At 31.1% G+C, this 17,539-nt stretch overlaps 1 protein-coding gene across 1 annotated transcript in view; it reads right to left on the bottom strand.

Moving 5' to 3' along the window:
- The window catches only part of cyst (rho guanine nucleotide exchange factor 18 cysts), a 96,802-nt gene extending 80,957 nt beyond the window's left edge, over nucleotides 1–15,845 (bottom strand). The window contains exon 1 of the mRNA XM_088233428.1: nucleotides 15,751–15,845. Coding sequence (XP_088089554.1) covers nucleotides 15,751–15,775 — 25 coding nt within the window. The 5' untranslated portion in view covers nucleotides 15,776–15,845. The remainder of the gene's footprint in view (nucleotides 1–15,750) is intronic.
- Nucleotides 15,846–17,539: the final 1,694 nt, after the last annotated feature.

Genomic DNA, 17,539 nt, shown 5'->3' with positions numbered 1-17,539 from the left:
AAATGTCTCATTTTTTGTTGAATAATTGTGCTAAACACACTAAAACAGGCTTGTTTTTGCGTTTTTCATTTTAATTTTCGGAAACAGAGTTTCATGATTGCATGCAATAACTGATAAAATCGATTTGATCAGTGATCAGTAATTTCCCATCACTAATGTAATTAGTTTGACAACTGTCATTCTAATCAAGCTATATTTTCAGGACTATAGGGGGTATTTTATTACGAAAATAGCGCTATATAAGTTATCCATAAAAATAATAATAATAATAATAATACTAGCACCGCTTATAAACCACCTTTATATATATATATATGTCTCGTCCACTCTGCCAAGATTTGAATTCGAGGCTTCAATCATGGTAGGCGAACGCGCCACACTCCAGTTCTACTGTACCGATTACAATGGGAAGTTAACAGAGTTGTATTTAATTGTCTATAGGGTAAAACCTAATTTTATGTACTATTCAAAAAAGTGTATATTTGTATGATAATTCGAGGTATCTTTCGTTGGTCACTTGTAATTGCATATATTTCAAAACATATTTTATGAGAATATTCAGGTTTTCATACACAAAATTCGATTTTACTGTATACAGTGTATATAGACAATCAAAGATAACCCTGTTAACTTCTCTGGAATATTCTCTACCCCCTAGACTGGTTAATCTGGGGATTTATATTTTTTTAATGCGACGACACTTTACGCCGCACTGATGATGAAACATCAAATGATATTTAAAAAAAAAATATTTTTCAGAAATATTTACAAAATAGTCTTAAATTAAAGTCCTGGTGAGTTGCCTACATACAACTCGTCAGCAGGTTCTTATAAATTACATCGATTATTTACACTTAACCTACATTAACAATAATTTTGTTTGAAAAACATTACATATTACATTGTGAAAAATTAAAAACTATCACTAATACAAAAATCTTTTTTCTAATAACCATAATTTGAGCAAACGTCTCACTCACTCACCTGTATTTAACTCAGTATTTTTAATATTGTTTGGTAACATGTTAAATATTTTAGGTATACTGTAGTGTCCTTTTGCCATATTTATTGCAATATCTAGGAACAGCTAGCCCTTCCACACTAGTAAACCTGGTGTTGTAATCATGTACCAACTTGTGTTTATACTCGGAGTGCGACGCATGCTGACAAATTAATTAGTACCAAAGTAGAGCCCTAACAGATAATTTATTTACAGATTTATACATCAATAATATTGAAATATTGTGTCTCTGGCAGTATACATCTTTATGTAGTAGCAATTTGATCATAGAATTTCGCAAAGTTTGAATAAAATTAATATTAGTTTCACTTGATAACCCCCAGGAAAAAACAGAAAAAAACTAATACGGATTCGTCAATTCAACCCAATTTAGTGTTTTGGGTAATGCTTAATGTCGCAATAATGGTCCTAATGAAAATGTTCACATTTAGTTTCACGCGTTCGTATTCGTTTGAAGTTCGATCATCAGTGTGGCCATAAATTAACCAAGGTTTAGGTGCATGCGAAAAATAAAATTTCCCAAATTAACCACTCTCTAGGTCCTAGAGAGTGGCGCATTGAACGATCACAGTGGCGCATAGCATTCTTGTGGGAATCATTTTCAAATAGGCGCCATGACGTAAATTAATTGATTGAATTCCGTGATTGAGGTATTCATTTTCCTCTCATAAGCGAAGCAGTTTCTATTCCTATCTCTATTTTACAACCCTAAACGTGAACGTAAGAAGGTACAAAAAGTTGTATGGCGCATCTGACCTTGTATGTGAAAAAAATGGCGCATGGTATACAAAATGCTGGCCACCACTGAAGTATACACTCAATCCGCCACAGTCAAATAAAGAATATTGATTAATTATTAAAAATGCGCAATATTACACTCTTGCACACTTTGACGACATTAGATCATAAATGTTTTGAATATAAAATAACAAAATGCGAGATGTTTTATAAACATTTATTTAATGATCACTAAATTATTGAAACATTGTTTTTAATTGCACAGCATATGCGCTCTCTTTGAAAACTAAAATTTATTTTGATAAATATAATATGTAAAATAAATATCAAAACGTTTAGTAAGATCGGAATTAATTAAACGAGCGAAAACACGTCAGTATAATTATTTTCTAGTTTGTAAATATAATTTCTAGTTTGTATTATGAGATTGCAAAAACGGTGCTTCAAGGCGTAAATAAGGACTCTCTCACTAATATTGGCTATACCTTCAATCGTGACGTATACGCGACAGAGTCAAAATATTCACGAACCTGGATCACGCACGACAAGATATGGTCTAAGTCTAAGGTCTCTGCTGTGCCTTGCTTGTAGTGAGTACAACAGGCTACCGGAGTCCTATAAAACGTCAAATAATGTCTTTATTTATTTAAACTCTTGGGAGTACAAAAAAAATGTGTGATTTAATAAAATAAAACTTCATAAAACCTAATAAAAGTGAAATAAACTCCCGGTTTTTTTTAGATGTAAAAATGGTAAAGAATATAATATTACACAATACTCAACATTTAGTTCAGTTCTGTTAGTTTAAAAAAAAAAAAAAAACGGGAAATTAAAAAAAAAAATGCACAAACAATCATTCTTATAACGAATTACTCAATTATTATATAAAAATTGATAAAGGAGCACGTGTAGCACCGAAACCGGTCGGTAATTAAATAAATAATAAGTGGTTAAAAACATTTATACTTAATTATATACAAACACTAATGGTTATTAGACATTGTGGTTGTTAATTGGCAAGAATAACGCTTTAAAAAATAAAAATTTAAAAAAAAGTAAGTAGAAAAAAAATGCAGTGCAAAACTTTGAGTTGTTGAAAAACAATATGTGATTAAAAAACTGTCAACTTTTATTTTTTTACAAACATAAACGAAAATAGTTCCTAAATGGTCTATTTTGCAAAGACTATAATATATTCAATAATCCATAATCCATATTTCATTACTCATCACTATTGGTGGTATAAACCGGCGAGTTCTTTATGATATAATGTAGACGTTGAATATTTAAAGGTAATCGGTAGTGTGATGGTTCGGCGGTTTCACTTAGAGTTGTGGTACCGGGTTCACTACCCGGAACAAACATCGAACCCAGACCATAGTCACATTACAGTACTACAGCCGAATTCTAATAGCACTCGTTTTTCAGTCACTCGCGAAGTAGGGTTTCAAAAACAGTTTAAATCGGAAAATTAAGAAAATGAATACAAAAAAAGCACATCTTTTAACAGAAATACCTTAAAAATTATTGTTTTATTTAATGCACGTTTACTTAATTTTTTTAATTGTGCGATTTTGAAAAAAAAACGCGTTTTAAAATGGTTAAATCGTATGATTTCCTTACTTTTTATGATTCTACAGCCTTAAGGATCTGATACCAAAGAATAACCTATATTAAAAGGGTATTTTCACTCGGTAGGAATATCGGATTTAGCATACTGTACATATAAAGGATTTTTCAAAGAGTCTTTTAGTGTTTATAAAAGCCAAGGTCTTGAAGATGCCTACTTAGGCGAAAGTTCTCGTTGGTCAAAATAATAAAATGTAAAACTAAACCAAGAAGTTTCATTGATAAGTTTATTTATAATTTTATCATAATCATTAAAAACTTTGTTACTATACGCACGTAAACATTATTATCTACCTTCTGTTACAAATGCAAGAGTTATTAGATACTCCACCCTGATGCTGCAAAAAAATAAATACAACCTTCGGTCAAAGAGGATTGGCCTACTACTCGGTTAAAGTGTACAATCTACTTCCATTAACCATAAGGACAATTAGTAAGTTCTCACAATATAAAATTGCTATTGAGAAATGGATAGTGGAGGTGGGTTGCGCACGGATCGATGAGTGGATCAAGCCAAATAGGTAAAATGTGTGCACTGTTTATGAAATTTTTTCTATTGGTCTATATAAATTGGTTATGTTTTTTATGAATATTTTAGTTTTTGATTGTTTATTATGTTAATTATAATTAGGTTAATTGGATTAATTACGTTATTTTTTAAATTGTTATTATTATGTTAACTTTGTTAAATAGCCAATCTTAAGAATGTTTCACATTTTGTAAAATGTTTCCCTCGGCACGGGACACCCCAGTGAGGGAACATTATTCTGTATAAAAAAAGAATACAAACAATGTAAAAGTATAAATAAATAAATAAATTGGAGACGAAGAACCGTCTATACCAACCGTCTATGCGACATGTAGCTGCAAGACGTGCTGGGATATATATATATATATATATATTGTACAGCACCCTTGAGGTGATTTTCACAAAAATGGCACTGTATAAATTATGCAAACATATATATATTATTTACAGGGTTTTCTTAAAACCCTGTCACATCTGAAACCACGATGATCAATATGGACAAGAAGACATATATTAGCATATTTAAAACTAAGAAATTTAAAAAAAAGATATATTAATAAAAACAAATGGTTGCTTACTTCTGCAGTGGAGAAGTGAGGGGAGCTCGGTTTTCGGTGTATCAGACTCCCCCCTCCCCCCTCGTTTCTCCCCTACAGAAGTAAGCAACCGTTTGCTTTTGTTGATATTTTATTTTTTAAAATTTTATTCGTTCTAAAAAAATATTTTAATGTGCCAATAAGTCTCCTTGCTCATACTGATCATCGTGGTTTCGGATGTGACAGGGTTTAATGAACACCCTGTATATATATATATATATATGTAATAAAAATACATATTAGGGCTCTTTTGATTTACCTGAATATTTAGACATTGCGTCCATTTTCAATGAGTCGTAAATAACTTACTATTAGTTAGTTGGGGTAGAGTGGGGTTCGACCCTCGGATCTTTGATCTGAGTCCGCAACACTAGCTAGCCACGGGACCACAACCCTATTCAAAATTTTACTTTTAAAGCACATTCATTATTAACTAAGAAGAAGAAATATTATCCTGTAAAATATTGCTTTTGTCGGTTACGATGTTTTGGCGATCATGGCTTGACATGTTTTACATAGTACATCAGTAACGCACGGCGTGAGTCACTTGTTCGATATTTTGCAAGTGACGTAATCAGTAACGCGAATCTTAATAAGGCAGGTTCCTAATAGGGAAATATCACATTCTACAAATACCGATAAAAATATATGAAATGGATTGAGAATAATTAATTGTATTTTCAAAATCAATAGATATTGCGGAGAAATGTTTTCATACATAAATGTAAAAAAGAAATTCAATGAAAATACGTTCGTAGAAAAACGCGACGTGTTTGGCCTTGGTTGTTGTGACGTCAAGATTCGTGATAATTTTCTAAATAAAATTCAATGGCCAGGAACAAATAAATATGAATCCTGACGTATTAGGGGCGTGGCCAATGGAATCACCGTTTTTGCGGGAATTCAAAATCACAAATTTAAAAATATTTTTTATGCTACTAATAGAAAAAAATAGTGATATTTCCCTATTGTGATAAACTAAAAGGTAAATGAATTTTGCAAGTGCAACTAGTCCAAATGTTTGTAGACAAGGCTGGATTTCACTTCCCAGGGAGCCGCCAACATATGAAAGAGTGAGGAAATACAGGCAGAATGATGAATGATGAATGTTACATAGTGTATAAGGTAGCCACTTAAACTAGCCAATTGCAGGTAAATGGTCTAATAATGATAAGCTCTGTAAATGCCTAGACTTCCATAATCCCTTATTAAAAATGTTTTCCCTTTCTATTGCAATAAATTTAATAAAATAACTATTTAAGAATAGGCGGGGAGACCGTCACAATAGATCTACACAGGTCGCAGTGCCGTCATGGGCTTATAAATAGACCGCTAGCCGCACTCGATGGTGCATAGGGCACTGTATTGGTAAACCCGCTGCAGCGTATCTCGATCATCTGTTACACGAAGGTAAGGTGATCAGTCTTACGCTTCTGGTGCCAGCTCAGGGATAGTGAAATATTTTAATGTAAAAAAATATTTTAACCCTCTCAAGGCTCCGATTACAATGAGCTAACATTTATCTTCAATTTTATCTACGGAGTAAAATTAAGTTTTCTGTATGAAAAGCAGAATATGCATACAATTTTTTCTTCTAAACATGTTCAATTATAGATTACCGACGAAGATACTTTAAATATTCATGGAAATATACTCATTTTCGTACACAAATATCGGTCTTTCTTTATGGACAGTCGAAGATATCTCTGTTAAATTCCCATTTTAATCGGGGCCCAGGAATACAACGTGCGAAATTAAACCATAATCCTGAACGAGTTAACACTCGATTGGGTAACCCCAATCGATGATTACTCTCATAAAAAAAAACATGATACTGGATATTAATTAGAGATATTTATGTATTTATTTTTTTTGTTGATTTTTTTACAATATACATAAGAGGTTAAACAGAGAATAAAAAAATAAAGGATAATTACATAGCAATGAAATACATATTTATAGTAAAAATAGTAAACAAAAAAATCCCACAAAGGCATGGCCTGTTCGTGGGTATACAAGAAAATGTTAATTAATTTATATAGACAGTTTTAATATTTTTGTGTGACATAAGAAAGAGAAAATAAAATATTCTGTAAAAGATTATATGGTATTTTTTTAATAGTAATTATAAGAAGATAAAAAATATAAAAAAACATAAAAATATTCCTTATTATCAAAGGGCAACAAAATATATCATAGAAAAAAAGAGTTCATATCTTTACTTTGAATCCAGGATAGTGCGTGTTTTTTTAAAGAAGGAAAAATTTTAAAGTTTGGATTTAATGAAATATTATCAGTAAAAATAATTAAACATTTTTGGGCCTATAAAATATGCATGTCTCTGTGCGAGCCTCGTTTTACAATGTGGTATTTCTAGCACACGATGTTTTCTTTGACTTGATCTATTAAAAACGTTGCGTTCTTTTTTGATAGGATCTAAATAAGTATTTGTAGCTTTCGTGATTAGTATGCAGGTTTAATACATTGACTTTTATAGCGTCAACATGGAAAGTGATTCTTTAACTTTTTAAGGATTCCCCGGGTATTATGACCGTTTTAGTGCAAAGGTCAAACTGTAAAAATAAGCGATATATTTTTATTTCGTGTAATATTTCAGTAGGGACTAAAATAAACTTAATAAAATCGGAAATATTTCCAAAACAAACTATGAAAGATGAGTTTTTTCATAACCATGCAACGAGAGGATATAAAACAACGTCCAAGAACTGCCTACGTACATACTTGAACAAGGGAATTAAGTTTTTGTTTGAAGAAATGCCGGAAAACATAAAATTTGAAAAAAGTTTATACTATTTTTTTTATGAAAACCTTTATTGGCATAAAAAACAATACATACAATAAGAAAATGGAACACTGAAGGTTGAAATATACTCGTATATTTTTAACTAAATGTAAAGAGCATATTACATGTAAAAAAATATTAAGTTAGATACAACATAAGTAGTGAAGAGAGTAACATGTGAGAGAAGAGAGTAAGCGAACAATACTTCATAACCAAAAAGGCAGCGATTCGGCAAAAAATCTGTTTTTTTATTGGAATTAAATATAAGGCAACGTTCTATAAAACTGGAATCATTTGATACAAAGCATTAAGCAGTAAAAAAAATCAGTACGAAAAACGATATGTTTTTTTAGTTTTAAAAAAACAGTAGTAATTCTAAGCAAAAACACAGTATCTCGGGATTTATAAGCAAAAATACATTATAGATATTATGACGCATAGTGGTTTTATGCTTATAAACAATTAACATACTGTGTTTTTACTAATTATTTACAGTTTTCAAAAATTTGCATACTCAAAAGTGTCATATCTCAAAATACGACATTTGCAAAGAGCTGCCTTTTTGCTTACGAGGGCAGAATAGTAATAAATAACGTTATAATAAAGTATAGACATAAATATTCAATAAGACTGTATTGATCATAGAACTGAATAAAATAGAATATCTTTCATAAAAAAAAGAAAGACAACTTTTTTGTTTTTGAAAAATATTTTATAGTGATTAATATTCTTAAGGTATACACGACTAATTCTTAATTCGCGCGTTTTACTACTATGCAAGAAGTGTAATATTCGATTTCGTGCAAGGTTGACATGAAAATAAATATTTAATGTCGTATTTTTCAATAAATATTTTATGTCAACCATGTCAGAATCGAATCCCATGCCTCTTGTATGGTAGGCAGACGCGCTGACCACAAGATCGCGAAAGCTGCTTAACCATATTTTTCATTATTAACTGCTTTATCACAATCCATAAAAAAAGCTTTGTGCAAAAAAAAACATGAAATGTGCAAAATATATTTTTTTCGTTCTGCCAAGATAATGGTTGAATAAATTTCTATGTATTTTCTTTTTAAAATTATTTATATTCAGATAAATTTATTTTTTAATTTCTTTAAATATTTAAAAAAATGATTCTCAACAACATTTTGAGTTTAAATATTTTATAGACGAGGTCTGGGCTTCCATCCCATAGGGAGATTTACATATTTTTATATTAAGGGGCCACCAGGGCCTCGATTATGATGGGAAGATGAAATTTATCTTCAAGTTTATCTACAAAGTAAAATTAGGTTTTCTGTATGAAAAACAGAATATGCATATATTTCTTTCTTCTAAACATGTTCAATTATAGGTTACCGATGAACATACTTTAAATGTTCATGCGAATATATTCATTCTCGTACACAAATATCGGTTTTTCTTTATATACAGTCGAAGATAACTCTGTTAACTTCCCATTGTAATCGGGGCCCAGGGGGTGAAATTTGGACGAGCTCAAAATCTATGTTGCTGACTCACGGATCAGAGGTCCGAGGTTCGAACCCCAACTTGATTAGATATTTGGTAAATCATAAGAACGGTAATATTTTTATATATTTTATATTTTTTTAAATGTTAAAATGATTACATTATACAATATGTTCATATTTACAAAATATTTTCTCAAATAAAACGGTTCGGGCAAGGAGGAAAAAATTGCCTTAAGCTAATATATCCGCCCTTATAAACATTGTATATATACATACGTACCTAAATAGATTATGTAAATAAACAAATAAAATGTGATTTTTACGTTGGCTACTTGTATTTAAGTACCAATACAATATTAGGTCACGACCTAGGAGGGTGAGCGTGAAACTGGATTACATAATATTGAAACGAGCAAGCGAGACGGCGGCAGTGCGGGTCGAGGTCGGCGTTAAGTGGTATAGTTTAAGGCTGTTTCGCGAGAGCGAAAAACAGGGTGAAAAAAACAGCGTTTAAATGAAAAGAGAAATGATTAAGAAGAGGAAAAAGAAGGTTAGATACACTCAGAGCGAGGGTAAGGGAGAAAAAATATAACATTACGACTTTATAAGCCAAACAATGTACGATAGAGGAAAATAAGATTACGGGAAAGGAAAATAAATGGCGTGGGATGCTTGGAGAAGGGAAATTTATTTTTATCAAGAGAAAAGTCTTTAAGTCAAAAGTGGGGTAGCGCTCCGCTAGGAAGGAAAATTACCTATCTAAAAAAAGCGTACTTAGCTCATATTAAATGGGTTAAAAAATGGTACAAGATCTCGCGAAGATCTTGTGCAGTTTCTTGTACAATAATAATTCTGTCCCAATGTTGGGCATTTATTTGCTGTTTTACACGGGGTCGTTTCTGGGATTGAAAATTGCACGAAGCATGCGCGGTGTTTTTTCCTGTTGCCTAGTAGGTGAAATAATTCAGTAAGATGAATCTCACTTACATCTATAATGGTTACAGCTCTTTTACTTAATAAAAATAAATAAATGGAAGTAAACCAGCCAATGATAATGATATTATAAGCCCTGTAAATGCATAGACTTTCATATTCCCTTCCAAAAACCTTCTGAAGTAATGTCAATTTAACTACCAACTAATTTTGTGTAAAATCTTTTAAATCATTTTAATATGTCGACCGGTTTCAGAACACGACTGCTCCCTTTTCAAAGCTTAAAAATAAACTAAATATTTTATATCTTACCAAGGCTTTACACGTAATTCAAAGTACATAAATGCATACTACGCTAACAGCGGTTTGCGGTCCTCTGGCAAGCATCGCGGACTTACGGATTAGAGGTCCGAGGTTCGAGCCGCATTCTACCCCAACTTGATTCCCATTTATGCGGAAGAGTTCCTTAACTTTTTCTGTGCCGCTATGTACGAGTATTTTTTATTTTATTAAAAAAAAAAAATTATTCGGATAACAAATAAAGATACAACATTACTACTACATACAATTTTTAACATGAATTAATTACATATATTTACATTACCGTTTCCCAATACGTAAAAGAAATAAACAATTCTTGTGTACATAACGGGGAGTGACGTTTTACAATAGTTTATTTTATTTTAATTATTAATATTTTTGGGATAACATATATAATATACATTTTTTTTTATATAAACGGTGTTTTTAATCAGTGCTACATAAAGAAGAATTATAAATGTAACTTTTCACTTCTTTCTTAAATATATTGTATTCCTGACTGTACTTTTTCTTATCTTTGTTCACTTAATTACAGAAAAATATTCCTCTGTAAGTATAATGATGTTGTGCTGTAGTTGTTTTTAATTTGGGAATTAAGATATTACCACCTATTTTAAGTCGCGTACTTTGTACGTTTTGTGACTTAGAGATACTACTATTTATTTTGTCTTTATGTATTTGAAGCAAACAATTCTTTTTATATAACAATTTTATAAATAAAACCTTAAATTTTTAAAATAATTAAACAGTGGGAAAAGTAGATGGTTTTTTCAAAATAACTTTTATAATATTTTTTTGTAATTTTTCGACCGGTAAAATGTTTGTTTAAAAAGCACCACCCCATCCGATTATTCCGTACTGTAATATGGATTGATATTGCTATGGCAGTTCCCAGCATACCGCGAAATTTTAAGCAATCTTTAGAAACGCACATTTAAAGCACTGTCGTGCCGATAATTTTAATAATTCCCCGTGTTCTAGTGTTTCATCAAGCGTCTAACAGATGTCTCCGAGTGTATGAAATCAAAAACTTTCGGAATGTTTGACCTCGACGCGTAAAGCGCGTACAAAGTCACGCGTCTTTACGCGCTTTGTATAGCCGGCCCTTTGAGCACGGAAACGGAGAACGCGTTAACGCGCTTATGGCACTTAACCGCTATCAGTACCAGGGTAAAAAAAATTGTTGCATTTATAAATTCAATTATTTTTTGAAATATTTTCACAATTTTTTTTTAAAATTGGATAGTTAACAAAAAAATGTAATACAGGAATGACATTAGGGCTCAGGAGGTGTGAAATAAAGGTACAGAGTACAAAAGGGATATATTGCTGTTTTGGTAAAAAACGTATAAAATAAATAAAATATAAGATTTAAAACAAAAAATATACATATACCTATATAAATAAAAAAATTAAAAACTAATTATTGTGAAGTTTCTTTAAAAAAATAAAATAATTAGGAAAACAATCGTTATAAAACACAAACGTCAAAACAAGCGTAGGCTACCAACAGAAAAATTGTATAGTTTTGTAAAGAATATTTTGTGTTCGATATTTTGGAAGAGCGTGTTAAGCTCTCAAGGACAAAAACTATTTTCAAGAAAGTAGTTAAGGACTGGATTTTCCTTAGCGGGAGGGATTTGAGTAGAAAACCCCTTGATGATTTTCCGAATATTTGAGTTTACTGTTTACCATATTGATGTGCCATATATATAAAAATATTTTTTTTTATGTTCCTGATCCTATACTCATGTGTCTGTGTAACTAATTGCTCGTCTCATTTCAACACAGGACTTTTAGTCCAATTGAGTTGGGACTTATGAGTCAAACAATGTACAATATACTTATGTATGTAAATAAATAAACATATCTTTGGCTAGATGCATGCAAAAAATGGGGCAGATTGGTTAAGAAAATAACGATATATAATTATTTTTCTTCGTGTGCCTGAGGAATGACGCTGGTACTGAGAGGGTTAACCAGTTAACAAGACCACAGCTGTCTATCCCGCCAGATTCTCACAAAATAATTATTGCATTCAGAAAGAACATACCTATTACAGTAAATATAAGCCCTATAAACAATAAACAAGGCAAAAAATAAGTAACTCCCATTAAAAAAAAAAGATTACATTTCTTAAAAGTGATGATATTTTCAATTCCAAAACAGAAAACTTGTTTAAAAAATCTGTCGTAAAGTTGTACAATTTCGCTCTAAGGGGATGAAGTTGTATTTTCAGCAAGTAACAAAGCTACCCTGTCCCACTCCATAGTCCACAACCACAGGTATGGCCAACAGGTTGGTCGAGAAAATGTTTTGTACAGGTTAACTAGTCCACATTTAATCCAGGGCTTACGTTACAGTAGGAAGTTAACAGCGTTATCTATAAAGTAAAACATAAATTATAGTCTATAAAGTAAAACGGTTTTTTTTTAAAACGAAAATGCAAATATTTGTATAAAATTTAAAGTATCTTCGTTAGTGAAATATTGCAGTGCAAAACCGGTTAGTAAAAATCGATAAAATGAATGATTTAAAAAAAAGATAAAACTCGAGCAATTGATAAAACGAGTTGCATTTAGAAAAAAGGTAAAACTCGACTCATGAATATAAATGGACAAAATGGATAAAATTAATTGCATTAAAAAAAACATAAAACTAGACTCACGGATATAACGAATTACACAAAAAAAAAGATAAATCTAGACCAACGGATAAAATGAATAACATTTCAAAAAAAAAAAAACTAGACCAATGGATAAAATGAACAGCTTTACAAAAAAGATAAAACTAGACCCATGGATAAAATTGAGTTTTTTGATTTTTAAAATATTTTTAAATATTTTTAAAAAAACTATCAAACTAAACCAAAAATACATTTAGAATTTTTTTTACGTATATATGTATGTATTACCAGCGTTTTGATTTTGTATTTTAAAACTACTCCACGTGTCACGTCTCTAGTTCTTTTTCGCTTCTTCTCGGTCAGTTCTGCCGATTGGTCAATTGTTAATTTCACGACTCTCTTATCATTGGTTGATTCATATGAACCAGTGACGTTGTTCAAAGTAATAAGTTTTATTAATAAAAAAATTTTTCATGCTTTTTCAAGAAACTTTGCCGTATATACATATTTATATAAATTGATAATTTATATAGCGCCATTTTTGTGAAAATCACCTCAAGGGCGCTTTACAATATCCCAATATGTCTTGCAGCTATATAGCGCATTCACGGTTGGGATTCAAGTTCCTCTCTTAAAATTATAATTTAATTTAATAACAGATAGGAGCTAGATTACATCATGTCTTGCTGCTACAGAGCGCATGGACGGTATGAAGCCTAGCCCCCATTTACATTGTTTAAAAATTGAATTTGGTTTTTCTGATTATTTTTCAAAATCGTTTACTAATGAGATCTGGATTACAACATATCCTGCATTTTAATGCTCTAATTTTTACCGCGCGCAAGAAAACATTTTTATATCAAAATTTCCCGTAGGGCTGAACTTCATCATTGCATTAATAAAAACATTACGAAAAAATTCCTGTTTTGAATTGATTATTGATTTAACATTTAATATTTTTTGGTGCAACTGGACTCTAATAAAGAAAACAATACAATAGAAGAGTTGCGTACCCCTGAGTTATGACAGCGAACAGTAGCGGGGGATGAAGAGGGTGTCCCGGTAAAAATGTTAAGTGGCCGCGAGGGGGAGTGATCTGCCATTTGTGACGCTCTCGAGTCGCGAGGCCTTGAGGAAATAACCGACTAACAAATTGCCATCATCTGTTGCTTCGCCCGCTAGACTAGCGTGCAACAGAAGACCGCCCGGTTAAATTACATTGCCGAGATTATAATATTCTCACGGAATACGCAAACGAAGTCATATTTCGTACAAGTACCGTTCGGAAACATCGAGGCTAATAGCGAAATTCAGTTTTTGGAAATGATTCGGGTCGTTGCCAATTTTGCTTTTGTTTAACATAATATTACAACAGAGATGGACAAAAATTTTAGAGAAGGGAATATAGAAGTCTAGGCATCTACAGGGCTTATGACATGTCATAGCTAGTTCAAGATAAACTTTTTATTTATTAAAGTATCACTCGTCTTTTATTTAAATAATAAATTACAATGAACTTCCATCAATAATTTCCACTTAAAAACCTAAATGTTTTATTTATTTACTAACGGACATTGTCCATTTAAACAAATATAGGATTTTGATATTATAGTAAAAGAATAGTTGAAAACATTTCGAAAAAAAAGAAAAAAAGCATTGAAAAATACAAGGACCATCAAGATAAGATTTGGACTATATATTTAGTGGTCGTTTAAACTGCTGTAAATTTTAACCAAAAAAGTCCAGGTGTTGTCTTGAGTTAACAATACGACAAAGACGGGTCGGGTCATTGGAGAATTAAGGCCATAATTTGTTCAATGCTGATCGATGAACAGTACTTCATTGTTTCTTAACCTACGAGTCCGAATATGGAATTTTACCTGTCCCAGTAATGATGGAACATCGATTTTACCATTAAGTATGCCGAACATAAATATATGGAATCAGTATTAGTTTTACGTTTTTGTAGACTAGAATTATTTAACATTGACACTATATCAGCATAAGAATAATTACCTCTCTCTAGTCCAAGAGTCCACGCTACTTTCCGAAGCAAGCGATGTTGAACTGATTCAATGTGACAATGTTTGAGTATGTCCAAATGCTCGCAGACTGGCTGGATTTCCTCCCTAGGGAGTTATTCATATTTAAATTTATTTCAACAGAGAGGGAAAACATTTTTGAGTAGGGAATATGGAAGTCTAGGCTTTTACAGGGCTTATGACCTGTCATTGGCTGGTTTAAGTGGCCACTTTACACACACTGTGTAACATTCACCATTCTGCCCATATTTGAACATCCACATTTCCTCAACTCTTCCATCTGTTGACTTTTGTGAAGTAAAAGAGCTGAAACCTTTATCACGTGGGTGAGATTCATCCGGCTAATCAAATCACCTACTAGGCAACGCCTGAAAACAATTTTACAATTTTTATACTTCTTCTTTTATCAGGTAATAATTCAACAATGTTTGTGTATGTCCAAATGCTTGCAGACTGGATTGGATTTCTTCCCTAGGGATTTATTCATATTTAAATTTATTTCAACAGAGGGGGAAAACATTTTTGAGAAGGGAATATGAAAGTCTAGGCATTTACAGGGCTTATGACCTGTCATTGGCTGGTTTAAGTGGAAAAGTCAACAGATGGAAGAGTTGAGGAAATGAGGACAGTGTGTAAAGTGGCAACTTAAACCAGCCAATGACATGTCATAAGCCCTGTAAATGCCTAGACTTCCATATTCCCTTCTCAAAAATGTTTTCCCCCTCTGTTGAAATAAATAAAAAAATGATTTAATGTGATTTATGCGATTCACATAGAATCAATTTTTATTAAGAAGATAATGTATTCTCCGGTAAAATATTGTTTTCGTCGGTTACGATGTTTTGGCTATCATGGCTCGATATTTTTCTTTGATTTAATTTAAGACTCATCAGATTCTTGGTTTAGTTTACGTACAAAATAAAACTGACAAAAACCATTACGCGAATAATTATTTAATATCGTGTTAGGAATAAGCAACATTACATTTATGTACTATTCGTAATATTGAATTAATACTGAAAATGCTAACAACTCACATTTTCTATCGATGAAATCAAACATTACGGCCACTGTATAAACAATTCACTAAAACTTCAATCGGCACTCATTTTTATTCGGACGGAGATCACTGAATTTAATTTTTCGGCCGGAAGAGAAACAGTAACAGATCGCGGGAGCAAGAAGCGCGTCGCTTCCGTCAAAGTCTACGAGAATACTAAAGACAAAGACTGAAAGCTAAATAACAGCTAACATTAGACAGTAGGTAATTTAAGTAAACATACCGTCATGATCGTAGAACAACGACGCATTTGATTTTCTTCAACTTTAGATGAGAGCGGTTTCAATTTTTTTGGCACTTTATGTCACAACTTAACAATTGCAAAATTATCCACATATATTAATAATTCATAGTTATTTAAAGTGTATTCGTATATTTATTAACTTAAAAAAAGCTAACTGCTAACTGAAAAATCCCAATTTGCAAAACACCTCATCAATAATAAACATAATTTGACAAACAAAAATAAACCTGAACCATTACACATAGAAAATAAAGGCTATAGACTCAATCTGTTAGAACAGCTAGAAATAATAAAAAAATGACAATAACTCAGCTAGTATACTTATAAATGAACAGTTAAACCTAGTTAATTCACCTTTACTTAATATTTTCAAAAAACAAAAACTAAATTATTTATAATTGTAATCTTGTAATTGTAAATTTGTTATTCCATATTATGTACGAGTTTCATACACTTTTTATTATATACCTACGAAATATATAAAAACTTGTCATGTTCCCAATAAATTAAATTAAAATGAAATAATATTATAAAATCTATATGTATTTTGAGCTTAGTTGACATTAAACATGAATGAAACCTGTGTAAAACACCAATGTAGAGTTTCAACAATAATTTTCAAAATAAACCTGTATAAATTAAATCTATATTTTTATAATTATTATATTGATTTTAAAGTCATCCCCTTACAAATATTTTTAAATAATGGAAGGTTTTTTCCCCAATATAACCAAAATATTCCTCTAATATACACAGTATACCCTTATTGAATTTTAATTACTCTACTTATTTTGGCTTGTATAGAAATCCACAAACATAAAATAGCAATTATTTTTAGTATATAAGGAAACTTTGTAAATATTTAAGTTAGTTTGTTTGAAAATGTCCTAACAAGACGAAACGCGTCACAATATACCCTCTGTATATTTTATAAAAAATAAAGTGGAATTATAATCCAATAAACTTGTTTTCTTTTGGATACATTACCAAATTAAAAAAAAGCATTTGATAGTGTATCACACAATAAACTTATATCAAAATTTAAAGGTGTCGGAATGGATGGCAAAGCCATTGAATGGCTAACAAGTTATCTATTCCAACGACCTCAAATGGTAAAAATAAAATATACTCATGATCAAATGGAAACTTGCGATTTTGGGATACCTTAGGGTACGGTGATAGGTCCGCTTCTATTTATTCTCTATGTCAATGACATATTTTGACAAAGTTTAAATTAAAAAATAATATCACAAGTTGATGATACGGTTGTTTAAGTTGCGGGAGTTAACTGGAACTCAGTAAATTTAGTAGCTAATGACGTTTTGAATAAATTGAAATTATGGTTCGACAAAAAAAAATATCTTTAAATACGGAAAAGACAAAAATCATCCCATTTTTTATTAATAAAACAAATTTAGATTCAGTTATAAAAATAATTATTCACCAAAGCAATTGCAACAAAACTAACTGCGATCTAACATGTTCAGTACTTGATACAACAAATAAATGAAATATCTTGGTA

Source organism: Micrasema longulum, unplaced genomic scaffold (assembly GCF_059751315.1).
Source record: "Micrasema longulum isolate JH-2025_06_02 unplaced genomic scaffold, ASM5975131v1 h1tg001102l, whole genome shotgun sequence".
NCBI classification, from domain to species: domain Eukaryota; kingdom Metazoa; phylum Arthropoda; class Insecta; order Trichoptera; family Brachycentridae; genus Micrasema; species Micrasema longulum.
The sequence above is the reverse complement of the archived record's forward strand: the minus strand, read 5'-3'. Positions and strand labels throughout refer to the sequence as shown.